The sequence below is a fragment of the Pelecanus crispus genome, chromosome 2 (genome assembly GCF_030463565.1).
Source record: "Pelecanus crispus isolate bPelCri1 chromosome 2, bPelCri1.pri, whole genome shotgun sequence".
In the NCBI taxonomy this organism is placed as follows: domain Eukaryota; kingdom Metazoa; phylum Chordata; class Aves; order Pelecaniformes; family Pelecanidae; genus Pelecanus; species Pelecanus crispus.
The window spans coordinates 116,422,699-116,445,968 of NC_134644.1; the positions used below are offsets into that span (position 1 = coordinate 116,422,699).

Sequence of the window (23,270 nt, forward strand, 5' to 3'; positions counted from 1 at the left end):
ACCTGGCTAAGGACATCAGACACTTCCCCAGTCTGTATGCTGAGCTTATTTCCCCTGTCCCCTTTGTCCCCGCCTTCTCCGAAACCTCAGCCTTTTGTGCCTGACCCCACGAAACTGGAAGTCGCTGTTTCTGCTCGGCCTTCGCCCACCTCGCCCTCCCCGCTGGCCCGGTGCACGTTTCGGCCCCGTTTCAGCCCCACACCCGAGCCCTGGGAACTGCCCGGCGGCTGGCAGGTGCTGGCCCCAGCCCAAACACCTCTCCTGCCCCCAGCACCCAGGGCTGCAGAGGGCCTCCGCAGCCGCGCCGTGGTTTTTGACGTGGTTGCAATGCCTACACCCCCTCCGCTCCCTAGCTGCTTCGTAGGTGGCCTCTTTCTGTAACGCCGGTGAGTCACGGCAGGTAAGGACCTCGCCCTTGATGTGTTTTTTTTAAATAACAGAAATAGATAAAGGTGGGGAGTTTCACTCTAGTTTCCCCATAATTTGGTTGTCTTGGACCTTCCTTCCAAACTGGATACCATCACCTGCTTCACAGCATTTCAGCATTACCACAAAGAGAGATTTGGCTTGAAGTGGTTTTTTTTCCGGTAACTCTTATGTTAACACAGCACAGTCTGACATTTTTCCTCGGAATCCGGAAGGTTAAGGCAGTGAATGGAAATCCCCAAAGTGTGAACACACGTTAATTGCTTCTTTCTTTCTTGTTGCATCAACAACTGTAAATCCTAACAATACTCGTAAATGCACAATGACTTTAAAATTCTTAATTCTAATGATTACATTTGTTCTCTCAAACACCCCCATACAGTTTCTATCAGTAGGGCAAGATGGATGAGGTTCTGGTCTCCGTTACTGCTTTGCACTGTGGGAACGACTCGACATGAGTGAAGCTGTAGGTGGTATTGGATTAAGCTCTCTGTTTCTGACAGCAACGCTGGGCTGTGATCGTGTGCCTGATAACTGCTCATATCTGCGAAATGTAGACAACACCTCTTCAGCTCCAGCTTTGGAGGAAACCTTAATTGCAAGAACAACTGTGACCAGACAAGGAAACTTTCTTATGATTCTTCAGGAGGGCTGTGACACCAGTCCTTGGGTGAGGCAAACCTCCTAAATAGCCCAACAGAAATCTTATTTAAGGATAAAATCTGCTTTTTTGTTCATTCCCTCTCGCCAGCTAACCACTGCCAAACACCTTGGAGGAATGCAGGATGAAAAAAAAAAAAAGCCTATTTGCTTAAACATGGACTGGACTGATACACAGAATAAACATTCAAGGCAACAGCCAGTAGCATCTTACAGGTAAAGACAACCACAGAAAACCTCACTAACTGGCAACGGAATTAGTGCTCGGCATTGCTCCCCTGTGCAGAGAGTGAGGGCTGCCGGCACCCACACCGAACCTGGAATCGAGCAGGCAGGCACACGACCATTTTCAGCACTAGTGCGTACTTGTTGTGTGACACTTTGCAGGGCAGGTGACTCGACAGAAAATGGGTGTAAAAATGTGCAAGCACTGGGGAAGGTTCTGCAAGATGGGCAGCTGAAAAGAATTAGGGAATTGCCAGACGTTCTCTTTGCCTTCTAGCTTTCTGCAAAACCCCATCAGTTTTCCCTAAATAAACTACACCATCTGCCAGTATTTCCTATGATAGAATCACACATAAGATCAAAATTACTCACTAAAAACTCATCCCGGATGAAGAACTTGGCTCTTGTGACTTTGGGGTCTTCTCCTGCATCTGGTGTTGCTGTTCAATTAAAAATAAATGACATCAGAAACATGAAAAGCAAACAAACATCTACTTTTCACAATAAAAGATTTAATAAGGAAGAAGTAGCCCTTCCACACAGAAATCAAAACTTGAAATATCCACAGGAGATTCCCGATAAGTAAATCTAAAATGGAAGGGTGCTGTAAAACCTGACGACGCATTTAACATATTTTAGGAACCTGAAAATTGCTGAAATCGTTGCAACAATGTCATTGGTCGTATCATTAAGAGGCTTACTCACATCCACAAGTTTGTTCACATAGATACAAAACAAGTGGGAGTTCGGGTTTAACTTTTATCAGAAAATATGACTAGAAAAAGCAGCTGAGCTGTTCAGTTTCTGCAGCAGAACAGCCACTCCTGCATAAAGCTTCTGCAGGCAGGAATTTGGGTTTAAAAATGGTTAGTCCAAGATTACACTTGAAAAAAGTGATAGCATTAAAAGATCTTTTGAAATATATATTTTATTTCCAGGCCCCAAGTCAGCAGAATACTTAGACATACTGCCCATCCAGGGGCCTTAGATTAAATTCTTGTTGAGTGGGAGACTCATCGGTCAGTACTAACTGTTTGTCAGCACATGAAGTCATCTCTATCTAGGCCATGCAACAACTATATTTACTGTAGGTGTAAAAACCAATACAGTGAAGAGATAAACTATTCATTTCCCTTCAGTGTGGTTTCTCCTCACCTAAGATACCAAATCAGATGCTTATAAACATCATATGGTAAAGGGCAGAATTTATCAGAATACGGAAACGTTATTTTTTACTCTTATCTATAGTGCTAGGGATAAACACAGAGCAGCAGCACAATCAGCAGCGTCTTAAGAGTTCAGTGTTGCTGTCCTTAAATAATGTCAGCTGAAATTAAAGAATAAATGAACAACTACAGGTTAAAAATAGAGAGCTGCTTCATGTGTGAATATTCTGGATCACTCTGGATATCTGCTGTGAAATCCCGCTGAGAAACACCAAAAGCTACTTTATTCTGACAACTGGCTTACTACAAAAAAATGTTGAAAATTTACCCAAACTCTGTATATATGTGGTGTATGTTTGGGAGAGGGAAATTTGGATGATGGTGAAAGAAGAATTCTGAAAGCCCATAGCATTATAAAACTGGTGCCAGGTTAACTCGGATCCTCTCCACCTGAATCTCAGCATCACACTCCTGAAATTCCAGACCTGAATGAAAGCTGAAAATAGCTTATTACCAGCTTCACTTCTGTAACCTAGGCTGTTGTTGATGGTTAGTGGAGAAGGAAAGCCTGTTCTGACGGGTGGCTGCAAGCAGAACACCAGGGGCATCGCTCAGGTAAGGCAGAGGCTAGCGGTCAGAAAATGCAAGTTTTACCACTTTTGCTAGACACAGACCTGAGATATTTGGAAGCTTTCTGCCTGGTATAAAAGTGGCATAATACCAGAATTTACTTATGCAATAAGTTATTGCGGTGCAGGAATCACTGTACTTCTCCAAATGGTAAGAAACCGAAACCATGCTAATCACTCCATCATCACAGCCCTCTTTGTACTTATCGATGTGGTTTTCCTCCGTTAAAGTTCCCTTGATGGGCTGCTGGGCTTCCTGTCAGTATTTGCAAAGGCTGAAGTTTACAGTGTTGGAGGATGCAGAATGGCTGTGAATCCCTAACAAAGTTCAGCACCGCGGGAGGCCCAGGCAGAAGCATCTGGCAGGGGAGAGACATGCCCAGCAGCTTTGCTTTCCTGGGACTGTGGGTTTCTCCAAAACAGGGGAAGGCAGGCGCTCCGGAGCCAGCCCCCTGTAGTCCCCCCCAGTGCCCCTTCAGACCCTCCCCGTGCTGGGGCACCTCCGAGCTACGTGCTGCCGGCACGTTTCTTACCTGACCAACAGTTCGCGTTAAGGAACGGGGTGTGCTTGTGAATTGGTGTGCGCGTGTGAGAGAGAGACAGAGACAGAGAGAGGAACTATGGGCTGGGCTGCGCCAGCAGGTCCAGTCCCCGCGTGGTGAAAAACCTTACCATCCTCAGGTACAGTATAATGCGCGTATTCAGGAAAGTAATCTTCGATTTTTGATTTCCCTGCCAAGACTTTTTCAGCCAGCATGTCCTGTTTATTCAAGAACAAAATGATAGAAATGGTCCGTAACCACCTGTCAAAACCAAAACAGATGTCTGTGTTATCTCTGACACATTAATCAAGGAAAACATAGCACTTCAACAGAAGATTTACTGGCTGTGTCTGCGTGGACAGAGAGTGAAGTAGTGTGGAACATACTTCCACAAAAAAAAAAAGGATGACCTAAATTATTGTTTGGATTGGGTTGGGTTGCACCTGTGCTGGTGGGTATATTTACAGGATCTGTAACTACATTTATAAAAACTGCAGTAGACATTGCTGAAGGGAGCAGTCTTCAAATACTGTTTTCTAAATTATCTTTTTGATATCAAGTTGGGAAAACTATGACATTTCCTAAAAGCACCGCAGTCCAAAACCAGATATTACTGTCTACTTTGCTTGGTTTTGCTGAAGCAAAAGAAAAAGGCTGGAATGCTGCCTTCCCTCAGACTGCTCTGTCTTAACTATGGTTCATCCACAGATATCCCATCTTTTAGGGTGGCCTGTATGACACCTGATGAATCAAAAGAAAATAATCTCTTTTCTTCCCCAGTTAATACCTAGCCATCCCTGTGACGATGTGCCTTTGGGACTTGCGCTTAACATTTTTCCTCACTCTACCTTCAATCACTTCTCAGTGAAGAGCATCCTCGTATGTGCTGAAAACCTCATTACCTTATTTTGTGTATTGTTGTTACTTATTCTCTATCAGGAACCTATTCAGATTGCTATTTGGTTACATATCTGTAATTTACATACACTGTGGCAGGATGGCAATTTAATGGCAGTTACAATTAGATTAGATCTGAAATATCATCCCACAAGGCAGGGAAACTGTGTGCTCTCAGAGACGAGTCTTACAAGAGCAGCTGCCCATGTGGGTATCGAGTGCAGCGCCAGCCGCTGAATCGAACGCAACACCAACAGCTAGCTGCTCCTGCTGCTGCATTTGAGGAGGAGATGGAATGTAATTTGGAGGATGCTCTCAGTCTTGGCCAAGCAGCACAGTGACACCGGGAAGGCGTCTCCCCTGCTTCCCTCGTGGCAGCCGGCACGGGGAGTGTGCCCTTTCCACGCTGTCCCCACGCTCCGCATCATTTTGGCAGCAGCGGCGAAACGCCGTGTGCACCATCCCTGCGCCACGGCCCCTGCCGGGGAGGGGTATGCTCCGCGGGGGCACCCTGCCACCTGGCCCTACCTGGACATTTTCTGAATGAACAACCTGAGCATACAGTAAGGGGAGTCCTATTTTGTAAGGAGGTGATCTGTAGCTAAATTGGGGAGGGTGGGAAGGGATATGAGGTATGTTTTACCTATTATTCCAGATACTTTTGAAAAGGTCCAGGGATTCCCGTAGTCTGTTTGTGTTATTGTCTTCCCTTATTACCATGTTGTAGCTGCTGCAAGCCACAACGAAGATGATAGCTGTGACGTCTGGGCAGAGTGCATAAAAGAAAGAAAGGAGAGAGAAAACATCTCCGTTATCCCAGAACATGCGGCTTGGGGTAACACTGCCATTACTCCCCAAACTGCCAAAAATACCTGAGGAAAGTATCTATAACACTGGACTCCTGTATTAGTGACACACTATGTGTGAATATGAATACTAAGCTGCTCACACCTCAGAGAATAAGTTCAGAATAAAAATGTGGAATAATTTTACTTACCATTAAAGCACTGGATCCATTTTCTTCTCTCGTCTCTCTGGCCACCTACATCAAACATGCTGTTAAAAAGGCATAGGATGTTATATCACTTATGTGCACTAGGAAAGTCACACGAAGCATGCAGCACGAGGGTTCAGTTTAAAAATCTGACAGCCCCAAGGACAGTGGCAGTAAAATACCGCCCGAAGGGAAGAGAGCTCTGCCGATGCCGCGCTGCATGTCAAGAGCTCCGCTGATGCCGCGCTGCACGTTAGAGAGCTGCACAGCTCCACCTGCCCCGCTCTCCCAGGAGAAGGCTACTGAACCCATAAAATGAGAAATATCCTCTTTTCCAGGGCAAGTGTTGTTGGCCTTTCCAGCCCACGGAAGCGCATGTGGCATGTAAGGTTGGACCTACTGTACTATAAACAAGGACGGGTTTCACCATATTTTGAAGGGTTGTGGGGAAAGCATGTCTCTGTAAGGAGGAGGACATGGGGACAGCGCTGCCCTGTCAGCACTGCCACCTTTCCGGGCAAGAACTGGTGAGCGGAGGCAGCCCCGCAGCAGGTGTTTTACAGAGACATAATGTAAAACGCAGAGCTTGCAGCCCTCCAGAAGAAGGGAGACATTTAACTCTCCTCATCCCACTGTACAAACTCTGATTCGTGGCTGCCTTCTGTGAGATCTTATCCCCAAAAGGATTTTACGAGTTTACAGTGCTATACCAATGAACCAGTTAGCAAAACCAGCCACAGACAACCCCACAATAGAGCATCACTAATACACATAACTAGTATCAACTCTTTTTGCAAAGTATGAGGCAATTTTACTAGGACCTATGGGAAGAGTGCTAAAAACCCAAACCAACCAACCAAAAAACCCCAACTCCCACCCTAAACCTACTATATCAAGCATACATGAGCACAGACATCTGAAATGAGTTGTTAAAAATTAGTATGATATGCATAAATTATTACTAACAGACTTACTGGAAATTTACTTTATCTACTTGAAATCTTGTTTCAAAAATCCCTGATGTCAACACTCTGCATCTTAATAGGTCCTGGAAATGAGAACACAGAAGCTGATTAGCAAGGTTTTTTTCTAACCTCATTTTGTTTTTAAAAGCACGGAATATTATTTTCCATGAAAAGTCTTAAATGTTCCATTTAATTGAAGTTCAATCAGACTTGTTGGCAAATCTGCATTTGTCCATACTGACACAGTGGATGTACACAAACATGACCTCTGCATTTGGTTTGTGCACACTCAGAAAGCAGGAGACCCTATATACATTCTCCTTACTGCTCACTGAAACCTGTTATTGATGGTCACACAATTTTGTATGTGACGTGGATAATCAATTCTGAAGTTACATAAAACTAAGAAAAATGTTATTCATGTTGTAAAGTCAAGTATTCAAATGCTAGAAAACTCCAGATTTACAGTTGCCCAGGCAACCTTAATTCTGCCCTCTTTTGTACTGAATGAGACAGGAATCCTATCGAAATAATAGCTTGTGACTGAATAATTAAAGCTCTATTACAGAGCACAGGGGAACAGAATTCAGGTTGTACGTAAATCTGGCATTCCTTCCTTATTTTTCAAACTAGCAATACTTTACAACTTAAATAGCATTCTTTTAATAATTAAAAAAATAATAATTTCCTAGATTCTCAAAAGGAAGTAGGCAAAAGCAATTTATGATGCATACCTCAAGCAGCTAGCTCACCGTGTGCCATCGTCATCACCAGCAGCGTTTTTAACCTTGACTATCCAGCACTGCTGCTCGGGCAGTGGGTGCAGAACCAAATTGGAAGCTGGAGAAAGCTGCCGGCTGCCTGACGGGGATGAGCCTCCCTGAGCAGGCACCTCTGGGCACGGCTGCCTGCCCGGGGAGCGCTCCCTTCCTGGGGCAAGGGAAGGGCCGCTCGGTCTAGCTTAGCAATCCTCGCCACGCAGCGGCTGCGGAAGCGGGGAGGGAAGGAGGCAGTCAGCGGTGCAGAGTCCAAGCACAGCTTGCCTTTTTCCCCTACCCTACCATCTACTGCTTCAAAGTAGTCTGGCAGCTGGCAAACCTCGGCTGCTTTGACAGCCACAGGAACTCAGCTGAAGGCCACTTACTTGATTTTTTTACTTATTTTATATGTTACTGTCATTTTCTGTCACTTGCTGACATTCACCTGTTATTGGACTCAGTCATTATTTTGGGATGGTGCCAAAAAAATTCAAGAAAGCAAGGGAAAAAAAGGAAAGCGGCGATTTTTACCAGTTAATTCAGCAGGACAACTGATACAGCGTAACAGGATGAAAACCCAAAAGCACGAGAATCCCTCCTTTAGAGTACAGGTTTTCTGCCTGCCAAATACCAAAGGCCTCTTCTGATCTTTGGAGACACAGGGCATTTCTTCCCAAAGCAAATATCAGGAAAAATTTCTGGATGATGAATGACTGTTCCAGGTAGAGAAAGGCCTCCCAGGAACAAACAGGCCAACACTAACATAAATAATGAAAGCAAAAATGAGGCTTTGCTTCATTGACTTCTCTCTCCAGCTGAGTGGTATCAATGCTAAAATCAGCCCATGAGGTCTAGACGGAGTAAATCCCAGTGCTACTGCTTTGGTCTGAAAATGTCTTGAGGGCTTTAATAATTGACCCTATATTGGGTCGATTATACAAATTTCACCTCATAATACAACGCACACGACTTTTTACTGCCTTCTATTTCAGGATACAGTCAGAGTAACTGGACAGGCTTGTGGTTATAGACCTGAACTAGGTCTGAAGGAACAGGCTCTGCTCTGCATACTTCCTTGTGTGATCTCTGGCAAGTCACTTCCTTTCTCTGAATTTCAGTCCCTGATTGCACAATGAGATTTGGCAATCGTGGTTTTTTTTAAGGGCATCCACCCCTCGTACACCTTGCACGGTCAGACTGAATTATGCGGTGCAGGGATTCTCTTCTCCCACCTGTGTTTGCAGTTTATGATGTGGCCCACAATCTCGGCTGAGACTACCAGATGACAGTGGGATACCAGCACTGAAAAATAACAACCTCAGAATAATTGCCGACGAGACATCCTGCCCAAGGAAACCACACAGGCTGAGCTCAGGGAAGGCAGCTGAAGCCGTGCACCGTGGTGAAGCCCTTTCTTACTTCAGCCTTAACTTTCCTGAATGTGTTTGTCATTAGAGCACTCTATCAAGATGCACCATGACTCTGGGGAAAAAAGTGAACCGTCCTGCAAATAAGGCTTAAATAGAAACCATCCTGCCCACAGGAGATGGGCACAGGCTGGAAAGAAGGTGTCTGCACGCCTGCAGAGAAGTCCACGAGGTCTGCTGCTGCCGCTGGTGCTCTCCCCTGAATTTGAACACCAGATCCACTGCAGGCTTCTGCCTCTGAAGGACCCGCCTGATGGCCATGGGAAGCCTCCCTCTGGCTTTCCATCACCTCCACCACTGAAATAAAACATTGCTTCTGCGTGGTGAAGGCTGGTGAGGGAAACCGTAGGCTTTTACGTTTACGTTTCCTGTTCCCTTTGCTTTGTTTGTGAGACACAGAATGGAAAGCAAGAAGAAATAACAGATGTATTACAGGAATCACCGACCTACATTTAATAACAGTAAAAGACAAGCCTGCACCACCAAAAAACCTCTTCTTTTTTAATATCCATTACTTAAACTGCTAAACTGTACTTTGGTATTATGCAGTATGCCCTATTTCAGCTGCTGTTGGGACTGAAATAAATTACATAAAGAATGCATACGAATGGGCGTCTTGTTTCAGACCCTACCCCATTAGTTATACTAACCTGATCTGTGGGTGTGTAGTCATCCATGCTGACGCTGTCAATTCTTTCTAAAAAGCTAGAAGAAAAATAAACATGCACTAAGATATGTAAAATACTGTCTAATATAATACTTTTCACTACCTTTTCTGGTCTAGACTCCCGCTGCAAAGTAAAACACAAGTTCAATAGCAAAGATATGAGCCTGATGATTTACTTACATTGGTTACATTTTCCGAGCCAAACAACTTTTTACCCAGACTTTGTTTCAATACAGCGCTTTTATACTTACCGTTATGCAGTACCCACAAGTGGTCCAAATGCAGTTAAATGTTATAATTTTGTGAGGTCCACTAACTAAGACTAACCATGTGTCATAACATTATATGGTTGTTTAGACGTAAAAAAGATTTTGGGGTTTAAAAAAGAAAATGGGGCAAAGGGTTGCCTTTATTTAGCATAATGCTAATCTAGCATAATGTTATGTTAATTAAGGTCTCAGTAACGTTAGCAGAAATGCTTGTTAATATACACAAATAGCTCTGCACTGACATGCTGCCCTCAAAGACTGCAACTAAAGCATAAGAAGTGGAAAGCAAAACTGACATGACGCAGAGGTTAACCAGTCTGACTCTTTAGGTCGCCAAAACTCAGTGAGATGCATAAGGTGAAACAAAAACGTAAAACTGCAGGGAAGGGCAAGAGAAAAGGGAACGAGAGAAAAAGGGGGGAACCACATTCTCCAGTTATTTAAAAGATCCTTTCAAACTTTAATTCCTTCCTAGAACATGTTGGAATGGCAGTACTAAGGACATAAAAATGTGATATTATATGTATAGCTAAAATAGGCAGTTCTCCTCTCTCACTTTCACCCATTCCTTAGTTCTTGTGTGAGCCCAGCTCATTTTCCCTGGACCGCCTTTGAATGCTTTCTTGCATTTCTGCCTTGTTGTTTGGTATTTGGCAGTAAATATCCCACCAGCTAACTCATCCTGCTACAATATTATTTAAGATTTCTTTATCAACTGGCAGGTTTTTCCCAATTTTACTTGGGTGTGCGTGTGGAGTCTACTTAATTGCAGTGGGAAAGACAAAAAAACAGTGAACTCTTGACTTACAATGTGATTCACTGTTAACACAGGGGTCATACACACTGACCAGTTGAAAAAAAATCTCCCCCCAAAAGCCTGTTTGTAATTCTCATAGCACTTTCCCACGGATATGAACTGAAAGGAAAAGAAAATACGCTGCATATATATTTACTTATACTATTTTTCCTTTTTGAACCTCTGTTATAATAACAGGGAAACAAAATGCAGTATCTACAGTTAGAATACCCAGCTTTTCTTTCTGGATGATCAAGGTGTGATGGCTAAGCATACTGTTCAAAAAATCACTGTTCAGCACAACATGATGGGTGCCTGATGACAAAACCATACTGAACAAACTCTAAAGAAAAATGATGTTTTTACAAAACCTCCTCCCCTGCAAAAGCCACCATAAACTTATATGAAGATATAAAAGTACATCTTTTACAAAAGTACAAAAGTCACCTACAGTCACCATGAGAAAGCTGTATTCGGACCGAACCTTTTGGTCAGATGATTTTCATCACCTTGAGAATACTGATTAAGCAAAGTTTAACTTCAGTTACCCCACAGTTAATGCAGACACTGGAGCAGAGCGATGTATTTTTAACTGGCACACCTATCATTAACACAACTCTCATCTCACGCTTGCAGCACGTGAGATGAAAAAAGAAGGCAAAAAAGCCCAAACCAAAAATGCCTCCAAGCTGAATCTCTTCTTAAACATCGAGTAATTTTCCTTAACACGTCTGTTCAGGCAGCACTCCTCTATTTCCAAGTCTGTTGCAAAGTCTTCTTTCCAGTTTCTTAACAGTTTGATCCGACGGGCCCGGAACAGCCACTTTTCATCAGGCTAAAAGGTTAGCAGAGGGGTAAATCCAGGTCTCCGAGCGCAGCAAGGTGGCAATGCCAGCAGGTTAAAGAAGGCTGCAGAAAACGGGCAGGAGCCTGAGGGAGAGCTAGCAAACTGCTGCGGGCAGCGCAATCGCTTGCACAGCTCAGGATCGATAAATGCAACAGAAGTCGGAGAGAAAACGCTCCTCAACTACGGCTGACACAGAAAGGGCGCTGCTTAAGAGCGTGGACAGAAGCGAGTATTTGTGCACAAATGCGACTCCATCACAAACCTCGCCAGACAGCGTGAATCAGTGTTTTTCTTGCAGAAGCTTTCCTTCTGGAGTTGATGTACAAATCAGAGATGATACATCTTGTCTCCCCAGTACGAAGGTCGTGTTGGTAGAATTTATCCAAAATAATTAAACATGGTATTTAGTACCAATTCACAGCCCTCTCACCTATACAACAAGCACTTCGGGAAGGTTACTGGTTGTTAGCATTTGCATTTTCCAAACAGGCAAATTATGGTAAGGAACAGAGGAGTGAGTAACGCAGAGTTACACTACAAATAATCCATGGAAGGGCTGGGAATAAGGTTAAGTCTCCTAATGAGAATGTCCTACGTATCAGCCCAAGTCGTCTTCCAGTTAGAAATCGTCAGCCTCCTCCTGGTAAAAGGATCCGTTTCAAATACCCTAAACTGCAACACCGCAGTTAAGAGAGAGTGAGCTGTGACAAGTATCACGCGCTTAAAAAATATCACTTGACATAGCAGCTGTAATGTTTCATGCTTGTAAGGTTGCTGGCCGCATGCGATCTATATTAAAATAAATGCAATGATTTACAAGGTTTTACCTGCCATCCCGCTGTATCAAGCTGCAATGATATCACTAGCATCCAATAAATCAACACACAACTACTATTAGGATTTGGCTAAATTTCGTAGCTCTACAGAAAATTAACCTTTTCAGTGCGTGATGGACAGGCTTCCTAAGATTTCTTTTGCAGCTACATTAAACGTGCACTGAGATTTCTAGACACTGAAACACAAAAAGCTATATTCTGACTTTTTTGAAAGAAAATCAGTTCTTGAATATCCTTCATATAAGCTCCTTACTTGGCTAATTAGTACAGTATAAAAAAATAGCTCTGACAGGCAAATGTACAGAGCAGGTACAAGTAATGGATTCCAGATGAGAGAAGGAGTCAGTACTGCCTCATTACTAAATATGCTAACTTCATTCTCATTGCTGTATTAAAATGGAAAACCTGGAATCACTTTTCTAAATTGTTTTCTAAAGAATGTTAATTTCTACTAATCCTAAATGCCTCTAATAATTATGTTCTGGCATAATATACATTCTGTTATACACATACATACATGTACACACCAGCAGATTTTAAATTTACATGACTAAAATTTCAATTTAAAGTGCTTGAAGTACAAAGATACCTCCCATCTGTGGCGACGCTCATGTCTCCACTCAAAGAATCAGCGTGAGGAAAACTCAGCAGCAGAAAAATGAATAAAAATGGACACCAGTATCGCTTATTCTCTCTTTGTAGATCCTGGTTTTTTCACCTCAGGGATAAAACTATTTTCACAGAATTATGCCTTTTTACAATACCGACAGGTCTTCTATTTATGCAGCTTCTGTAGAAACCCATACTCAAGATTTATGTTAATTCTGCAGTAACTGCTTTGCATACATGTGCAATGAACTTTAAACTCACGCATTCAACTCAGCTGTGAATAAAACTATAACATATGATATATTGATATTTCTACTTCACAATTGTGGTTTTATTTATAAAGGGTTCAGTCTGATAAGTAGTACAATATTTAGGTTCTTAATTTTATGGTAGGGTGCTTTACATTTCCTTACATGGAACAGCACAAACTACTTTTTTTTTTTTTTTTTTTAAAATAAATTAGGCCAGGTATTGGAAGGAAGGTCTCCACTGCTCTGTTTGGAAATGCAGTGGTTTGGTTTGCCAACAAATTAAAGCAAAGAAAAATGGACTGATAAAGTTAAAAAAACCCCAATCACGAGCTACTGACATTATTATATCTATTATTAAGCTGATCTGTAGTTTTATAAATATCTTCAGTGAGTTTCCTAGGAAACTCAGCTGACACTTGGTTTGACAAGCAATCTCTAAATTTTATATTATGCAAGCTGTGAACACAAAAGTACAGGTTTTAGATGTGCCTGCCAGTGCATGTGGGAACTATCAATAAGCATTATTCTCTTTAAAAACCATGGCAATTTGAGCAGCAGTAGCAGCTATATAAGAATTTCTGAAAAAAGGATTCATAAATGCACAAATAAAGAGGAGGTAATCATACATGAAAATCCTTTTCTCACTGGGTAAATCACTACGTGGCTCTGTATAGATATTCTGACCCCACAAACAAAATCACAATTAAAAGAAAAATCATGTCTTTAGAATAATATGGCAGACGCAAAACCCGTGCTATATTTGTAAGTGCATTTTGACATCCAAAGAATTGGAAAGATGAAGTGCTAAACCGCAGATCAATACAACACACTACGTATTTTAATAAATCTTCATCTACTTCAACCATTTTTTATGCTCTCACCCCAAGGTTTCAAAGGCCTTGTGTCGAAAAGTTGCTGCGGAAAACAAGAAATCAAACCCACGTCAAAATGCTCGTCTCTTTAAAAGAAAAAGGTAACGCGGCAAATCTTTAAGGCTGTAGCTTTCAGTTCTCAGAGTGAAGAATCTCACATTTATCCTCAAGTAAGTTGTTGGGGTCAGCAAACCTTCACATTTCTGATGGACCATTAAGAGCTTTGCAAACTCCTCAGCCAGGCGCAAAACCCAGCAGAAGCACCATAATCTACCATAGGAAACCACCCAGGACCAAGACTTTGAATGCCACTCTCTTTGGACTGCAGTAAGCCACAGGTGAGGCGGACATTTCACAATGAGAACACCTACCCCAGGTCTCCAAGGAGCTGAAATGGAGAAAATATCTTTTTGTTCCTGTTGTAGTTATCAGGGACAATATTAAGATTTGAACTTTTTTTTCCCCCCGTCTTGCTTTCCATAAAATACCTTTTTTTTTTTTTTTTAAATCAGCTAAGGGATTACAATCCTATTCATTTTTCCTGCGATATTTGAAATAGGAAAACAGGGATTTCTTGTTTCGAGAATACCATAGGCTCCATGGTCGGGCTTCAAGCAACCTCACATTATTCTACGTATTTCCTGGTAGCTGAGAAAGACATAATGAAAACAGCTCCCAGTAATATTCTAACCCCTAAAGGATTAATGTTCCCAAGTCATTTGCTGAAAATATCAGCAGAAATCCCTCAGAAGACATCGGTAAAATTTAACGGCTAAGGATTTTCCTGCCAAATTTAAGCAGCTGTTATATTTTATATACGGCTTCCGCGTGGTAGCGGAGTTTGCCCCCTCTCTCCCGCCATGCCACTCTGCAGCTGCTTCCTGCGAGGAGTCGGCACGGCACGGCAGGCGAGGTAGGACGAGGCAGGGGGAAGACAGGGGACCGAATCCTGTTTCGGATCCACTCTGGCTCACCCGTGCCGTTCTGCCATCGCGGCACAAGCTGTTTCGGAAGAAAGCACCCAGCAGCGCAAACACTGAGGACGCTACCGACGGGAGAGCGCTTCTTTCAGAAGGCTTAGAAACCTGCGCAGTGGCGCTGCCTGTCACACGGTTTTTGGCACCTGCCGAGCCGCCCAGCACCGCCGCCCTGCTGCCGGTGGTTACAAAGCACCGATTTGGGCACCACCGCGACCCCGACGCGGTGGCTGGCGTGGGTGCGCCACGCGTGGCGGGGGGGGGGCGGCCGCTGCTCCCCCTGCGCCGCGCGGGCCGCCAGGGGGCAGCCTCCGCCCGGCCGGGCTCCCGCTGCCCCCCCCCCCCCCGCCCCAGGCGCCTTTCCCAAAACCTCTTCGGAGAGGGCAGCTCCGCTGGAGCTGGCGGGGAGGCTTCGCTAGGATACAGGCGAACCCTGAAGTCACTACAGCTCGCCGGAATTTACCTGGCTTATCCTTTTTTTTCCGGTTGTCGAAACCGTGTTCTCCCCACGGCCTGCCAACCCGCCGGCAAGATGGCGCGCCGCCTCGCCGCGGGGCTGGGCAAAGCGCTGGGAGGTTACCCAAAGACACCCGTGGGGTGCAGCCACAGAAACGCACCGTCGCCCATCCGCAACCCAGGGCTCGCCCGCAAGGAATCTGTTGCGTCAGGGGATGAAAAGGTTAAGCGGGAGGCTAAGAGGGAGAGCAAAGTACGGCCATGCCTGAAACCCCGCCGGCTCCTAGCGGGCCAGTGAAGTTTGAGGATCTGTGGTTTAAAGCATCCGGCCAGCCCTCTGCTCGGGGCCGGGAGGCAGCCGGCGGCGGGTCACCCACCAGCCCGCTGGGGACGGGACCACGGACGACCCATACGCAGCCAGGACGTGGCATCCTGGGCCGTACAGCTTTTGGGGAAGCCGTGTGTTTCCCCACGGCAGCGCCAGCCGCTCTGAGGTTGCTTCGGAGGGCGAGGGGCAGCAAGACTGGGCAGGGTCTCGGGCCACCGATGGCGATCTCTCCTAGGCACACAAGCGACGGCACGTTGTTGGCCCAGTGTCCGCACCGCCCGCCCGCGGCGTGAGTGGCTCGACAGGGAAGTACGTAACCCAGCTCATTTTGTGGCCCCAGCCACCATGAAGTCATCAAGAGCAAAGCCATCGTGAGACACTTTATTGCTACCAGCAAACTATGCTCCCGTGAAGCAGGGAAACTCTAGTTTAAACCCCACTGACAGACGACGCCTTTGGCCAAGACATTAAAAGCAAAGATGGATGATGACGGTCAGAACGGAGGGCTCGTCGCCATTCACGAGGTTACCCTTTCCTCTAACAAGCCAGAGAGCTGGCAGCAGTCAGGAGCGTGTTTGTCGAGGATAAAGAAAGATGGCTACAATCCTTAGAAGAGTTTTCCTAGGCTATGGGCTCGCTTAAGAGAGTTTCCTAGCAGATTTCCATTTTAACCTCACTTTCTCCACCGTTAAGTTGTCTTTTGTCAGTATGTACTGCAGAACATCTCTAAGATTCACAGGCTTTGGCATGTGTCCAGCTATTAACCTAAACAAAGGCACAAAAAGTTCAACTGCATTAAACGTTTCAGATATATGAGTAGCACCTCTCTTCTGCTCAATAACAGCGATCTCGTATTTTTAAAGTTGAAAATACATGAACTAAACTAAAGAATTAATAAACAGTATGACTTCCATAACTGCTTGCCCCCACTGATTCCTTAAATTTGTTAAGAAGCAGTGTGAATTTTGGGAAATGCATTTCTTCCTTCTAAATTTAGCAAACTAACCGCTTTTTGGCTTAGCAGATGTTTTTGCTTTCCGAGCGAGAGGCCTATGGGGATCATCATTAACCCTCTTCTTAACATAAACACTGACTAAGACTTAAATCTGGAAAACTGTCATTCACACAGAAAGGTTAACAGGCTCCAGCAGAAATGAGACTTAACATCTGCAACTTCTGCTATGTGGGATCTCAGAGAAGAGGGAAGAAGACAGGCAAAGAGAGAAAGAAGATGAAAGGTTACTTATTTATTTATTTAGAAAGGAACAATATTTTTCTATTGCGTGTGATCAGACGTTTTATTCTCGGGGTGCAAGTGGCTGAGCTGCTGCAAAACACGGACTAAGAATGAAGCACTGATAAAATCTGAGGCTTAGACTGGCACATGCAGACCCTCCTTCTGAGCACATTCACACCAGCTTGAATCCACCAACTTCAGTGAACTTTCTTCTTCCTCATCAGAGGACACTCCTAGGCCGATAATAATTATATGCATATTGATACACCCGTGGAGCGTTTATATAGACACAGATTTGAGTTCTGCAATGTAAAGGCTACACAGAGCACATTCTGCCACTTTAAGTGCAATTTTGAACAGAGGACCAAAATTCAGTAACCTGAAAACAGAAAGCTCATATTGCATTATCCAGAGAGATTTGGATCCTGATTGCTTTGTGAGCTGATGTATGACAGACCAGGATCTCTTTATCCACTCTCTGAACGAAACAACTGTTTAACATCTTCCAGCAACTACACAGGCTGGTGCTGGAAGGGAGACAGAGAATACCTGGAACATCAGATGAGTTACACGGGCAGAATGCAACTGTCCTGTCAGAAACTGGAGAATGTGCCTTTAGACGGAATGATAGATCAAAATCTTGATTTTATGTCCCACTAACTAAAGTGCATAGAGGATCTCACCTCCATCTCTTCAGGTGAATTCTTCAAAAAGAACTTGGACTTTTATGTTCAGGAAAGCCGAACTATGGGCAAAAGCCTTGGTAGTATTTGGAGCTGTCAAGTGCATCAGGTTTACAAGCACCAGCTATATACCACAAGGCTGCCAGGGGATGTCACCAGTTAACAAAATGTATTTTCACGGGATGTTGCAAATACAGCTTTCCCTGTTACTTGCAAGTTTATCTTGCTGTGATATGGACAAATTATTTCAGCGCAACTTATACATTCTGGTTGATGGTTTTGTTTTCAAAAATTGTTGCACTGTGGATATCCTCTCAGTGTTCACAAAATCCACCAAGTGCTGTGAGGCCTGAAGAATGCTAAATCCAGGTTAGAAACAGCACTGGCTTTTGGAAATTAAAGATCACTTACTCTGGTGGAAGCGGTTTGGAATAACATGTCTGCTACGGTGACTGCCAGAAAGGAAAAACCAGTTTGACTGGAGTTTTCTATAGGAGGCTGATAAAAGAGAAGGCAGAAAATCCCCGAACAGGAGAAGCAAAGGTAACAAAACACAGACTTAAAAGGAAGTCATGAGAAGTTTGTGTTTACCTGTGGCACCACTCCAATATCAGTGAAAGAGAATTTGCTGCCAAGAGATTTCACGTCTAAAAGTCAAACCAGATGATTCAAAAAAGAGGATGCTCGTAGCCCCCAGAAAACACAGATGAAGAAAAGTGAACTCTTCAGGGTGGTGAACGCTCCTGGCCGGGAAAAGCACACATGCATGTTTATGACTGTTTTCAGATCCATGCATTTTTTTGTGAAAGGTAAATGAAAGGAACAGTGTGTTAAAATCCTGAGCAAAATGACAGCGTATCTGTTTGCTTTCACCTACCGCGTGTTTGTCAGGTGCTGACATGACCCAGAGAATTGACATGGCTGGAGTCCTGGACTCCATGGCTGGAGTGCTAGGGTTAAACAGGAGGACTGGCACTAGTTCCAACGCATAGACAGGATCTGGAGTTCCTATAGATATCTACCATTTGAGGAATATGAGGGCTCCTAACACATGTCCTACCAAAGAAGAAGCTTTCTAGGGTTGCATGTAAGACGTGAAGTATGTCATCAGTGCAAACTAAGAAAACTGAAAAATTTGCTTTATGGAAAAGTCAGGAAGGTGACCAGCTTCCTACACAGTGGGAACAGAGAAAGTGTTAATGCAGACCCTGCAAAGCACCTGGTGAAATTTCTTTTTCCTTATTGCAGTTTATGAGGTGTGGTGGCAGATCATTTCTCTTCTGCACTCCTTAGTCCTTGCCCCAGCTTTAACGTTGCACTCTCATACCTCTACCTTGTGTGAAGGACATGCTGGACACAAACTCTATGAGCAGCCCTTTGATGTGCAGGGCTGCTGTGTGGTTCACCAGCAAATTCTCGGAGTTACTGGAATAGGTTACTACCCTGTCAATGTTCAAGGCACGAACACATACACACACACATCAGGGCAAGAATTAATGGCTCAGGAGTTAAAGGACAGAAACATTATGAAGACTGACATCCTTCAGTGGTTCCAGAGCATTACTCCAAAACACCCAACAGAACCACTTCACCCCTCGTTCAGAGGTAGACCTGTTGCCTTCCCTTTAGCAGAGTGAAGAGACATGGTAACCTTTCATCTTCGATGGGAAGGACACAACGCCTGCTCTTCCCAAACTTGTTTATGTCATGCACCAGAATTTATTAGGGCTTCCCTACTGGTAATCTATAGCAGATGGGTTATCCTTCTTATTCCCATGCACAACACACTGTGGAACTGTACATGAAAAACACTATCAGATAAATATCTGTGCATGATCAGCTGCCTTAGAAATTACCAGGTGAAAATAAGAACAACATCAAGCAGTGTGGATACAAATGCTAGACCTAACCATTAGACTTGTAAGAAAATTCCTGTATCATAGAATCATAGAATCGTTTAGGTTGGAAAAGACCTTTAAGATCATCCAGTCCAACCATTGACCTACACTACCAAGTCCACACTAAACCAATCAAGGGCAGACTAGACTGAACCATGTCCCGAAGTGCCACATCTACCCGTTTTTTGAACACCTCCAGGGATGGGGACTCCACCACCTCTCTGGGCAGCCTGTTCCAATGCTTGACTACCCTTTCCGTGAAGAAATTTCTCCTAATATCCAACCTAAACCTCCCCTGGTGCAGCTTGAGCCCATTTCCTCTCGTCCTATCGCTTGTTACTTGGGAGAAGAGACCAACACCCACCTCACTACAACCTCCTTTCAGGTAGTTGTAGAGAGCGATAAGGTCTCCCCTCAGCCTCCTCTTCTCTAGGCTAAACAATCCCAGTTCCCTCAGCCACTCCTCATAAGGCCTGTGCTCCAGACCTTTCACCACCAAAGTATCTTCACAATTGATGCTGCTGAAATGTTTTCATTAAATCACCATTACCCTGCCCATTTTAGAACAGGATATATTTAACCACTGAATGTATTCAAGCAATTGGTCATAACACCTACAGTTTGCCTGAGGGATCACCTTGGGTAGCTGGAGAAAGGCATGGAGCTGAAGCAAGGAGATGAATTGTTACTACAAAAACGGAAGGAAGAAGGATACAGTGTCCATGTCCAACTCACTAATAATTGGCCTAATTCCATTTAATAGTTACAAGCTATTTAAATAAAACAAGCGTTATAAAGCTTAGTGTTCAAAACTAGCCCTACAACCCTGCTACCTGTACCTCTGACAGTAAGTCACATTAACACTAACGTTTACTATTAATACGGCCTTTTGTGAAAAGCATCCCTAACTCTGCACTCTCTGTACCTTTCTTTCCATTCCCGTCAACTTTCCTCGATTTTTTCAGTGTACAGTGCATTTGTATTATTAAAACAACAATACAATGAGTTGGGTTTGAGGAATGAGGAAAATAATTATGCAACAACCTGATTATGTCCTGCTTCAAGTTACTTTAAAGATTACATTACACTTCTGTTTTTAATCTCTCTACCCTGCACCCAACAGGCGGTTGTCATTTCGGGAGTCTGGTTTACGAAAAGCTGGAGCAAAAGGGGTCTTGGTTTGTGGATAACAGAGAATTCGGCACCGCAGGCAATCCTCGCTGCTCCCTGCATGGGCTCCGTGCTGAGATGCTCGCTGCCAGTGCCAGCACACCATCTACAGCCCGAGGCAGGAGAGCAAGGGAAGGAGGGGGCTGAGCAGCACCAGGCACACTGCGCTGGTGCTGCAAAACAGCAGCAGCGCCCGAGCCAGCCTGAGGACCTGGGTGGAGCTACCTGGAAGCCTGTTAGTTGCAGCTCCTTGCAAGATCATGGCCAATGTCACCACTCCTTAAGGCACCATGGTGCTACTGTAAGAACGACTTCAGCCTTTACAAGTGAAAAGTCACCCTGACACTTCATAGGAGCTGTTGCTTTGAACCACATACACATCTGCAAGGAAGGGCAGAAGCTTGATAAAAGCTTACTTTATAAAAAAAAAATCCACTGAGGCCAATTTTACATCCTGGACAACTTCTAAAGCTCCTAAAAACAGGCACCGAGAAGGAAGTTGAACTTCCCAATCTCTCTTCTCCAGCCATAGAGTTAGTGGAAAAAACATCCAAGATTTATGCAATAGCAGCTGGAGAAGGCTGAAAAGGAATATACAAGTAACGCATAAATGTCAGAAACCCAAAGCCACTTGCCAGTTCAGATCTCAAAATGTTGTCTTTTCTCTCTTTTTTTTCTTTTAAAGAAAAGATTACAAATACCATTCCCAACTTGCATGTAACCTGTGGAAATGAAAACCAGGATTCATTTGTTCTCTAAATGTGGAACCATCACTCACACGTTTACGTAATGACGTATAGCTGGCGATATATTGGCAGGTCATCCTGCTGTTGGGCTGTTAGTGCAAGTGCAAGTTTTGCATTTTCAAAGACAAAAGTAGATGCATTTTTATGCTTTTGCTTTTTCTTTCCCACTTCAAACCTGAAGGTGCCTAGAACAACAAATTCCTTACCAGATTATTTTTTCCCATCAACCTCTGTGTGTGTGTGACATTGTGGCTCAGATGCTGGGAAATGCTCTGAGAAGGAGCGTCCCTGACCTTTTTTCTGACGGAAGTCCATATTAAACCAAATTCTAATATAGAAGCTCCTCATACTATTGCTTAGGAGAGTGAGTGCCCTCAGGAGGTAGTGCCAGGAGGATCTAAAGTAGGGTGTGAAGAAGAATGAGGACCTTTAGCCTCTAGGAACTTGGCTCCACAATGAGATGAAACTCTCAGTCGCACAGAGTTGGGCATTTTTCAAACAATAAATCTGGGAAGCTTCACTAAGCGATACCAGACCTAAACTGCAAAGTTGTGGAAGGAAGTATCCTACAGAATTACTGTCTCTGCCCAATACCTCAAAAATGAATTTTTAAATTTATGGTATACTATTTGAAAAACCACTCTTCCCTTCCCTACAAAAAAAAAACCCTAAAAAACCTTTCTCGAAAATGGCTTTCAAGAATGAGGTGCATTGTAGTTCAGTGCAAACAGAGTGAAGATTAATTAGGGACTAGATATTTTATTGAAGTCATCACAGAAACAGAATCAAACCACAAAGTTTTATTTTTGTTTGGTTTTCTACTTCCAATTAAATGGGATTCCTGATCCCAAATACCAGAGTGCAGGTATGGCAGCCAAATCTGTGGGCATTTATTTTAACCAAATAAACACACAGATAATTGTTAATCTTATAATCCCTTCAAACTGTTAGTACCCTTCTTAATTAGATTACAAATAATCCAGTCCTAACACCAGCACTGAAAATACTGATCTCTTGCCCTCAACAAATGTCTATCTTGCAACAGAGTATCACGCATTAGACTTCAAAGTGTCCAAAGTTCACACTTCCTTCAGAAAAACAATCACTTTGCTTTGTGGAGGGGTGCACTGACAAAAATTTTAAGTAAATCCAAAAAGTACACCTTTACAACATAACTGTGATAATATTTTGAAAGCAAAAGCCATTCCTTAATTCGGCAGGTGCTGAAACTTCCCCCATTCTACAAGATGCTCTTTTGAGAAGGTCTCAGTGCTACCCATATTCAAAAAGCACAGAGTCATACTCACGCTTAAAGGAACTGTTTCTGACTGTGGCTTTTAAATTTCAATACTTTATTATGTATTTCTACACGAACCCTTGAAAATTCAACAACAAACGGAAAAGAAATCAAGAAGGGTTAGTAATAAACAACCGCACATCTTTAAGACCTACACCTTCATTTACTGGTTATGTGTCGGATCTGGGGCTGCTCTGACCTAAATTCAGCTCAAGCACTGCAGTGCACTTCTGAGCAGATTTGGTGTCAAAACACAAGGTGGACAAAAGCCAAATCACAGAATTGAGGAAATGGGGACGTTTCCAACTGTTTTTTATGCCTTCTGCTTGTGCTTCTTCCCGTCTCAGCACCGAGAAACCGTACAACGGGCTCCACCATGACACTTTGCGGGTGTCCTGGGCTACCTCTGCTCTTCCAGACAAGATGTGGACGCTACATAGACTGACAGCCCATGCAGTAGGAAAGAAATGATGACCAGAATTAATCTGAAGCATACTAAAAGTGCATTGAAAAACTGCTGACCTGTTCTTCAAAACTGACTCCATTTTCAACGTGAGTCACTTTCTCAGAGAAGCTACAGGTAAGAGGGAATTTTAATAGCTGCAGAACAAATGTAGATATAATAAACACAAACAAATGGCA

At 43.7% G+C, this 23,270-nt stretch overlaps 1 protein-coding gene across 5 annotated transcripts in view; it reads right to left on the reverse strand.

Moving 5' to 3' along the window:
• The window catches only part of GNAL (G protein subunit alpha L), a 202,704-nt gene that overhangs the window by 5,526 nt on the left and 173,908 nt on the right, over window positions 1-23,270 (reverse strand). For all 5 annotated transcript variants that reach the window (XM_075728270.1, XM_075728272.1, XM_075728271.1 and 2 more), the window contains 6 exons: window positions 9,340-9,394; window positions 6,514-6,587; window positions 5,543-5,601; window positions 5,189-5,309; window positions 3,779-3,909; window positions 1,684-1,751 (listed from right to left, as the gene is read on the reverse strand). In XM_075728270.1, coding sequence (XP_075584385.1) covers window positions 1,684-1,751; window positions 3,779-3,909; window positions 5,189-5,309; window positions 5,543-5,601; window positions 6,514-6,587; window positions 9,340-9,394 — 508 coding nt within the window. The remainder of the gene's footprint in view (window positions 1-1,683; window positions 1,752-3,778; window positions 3,910-5,188; window positions 5,310-5,542; window positions 5,602-6,513; window positions 6,588-9,339; window positions 9,395-23,270) is intronic.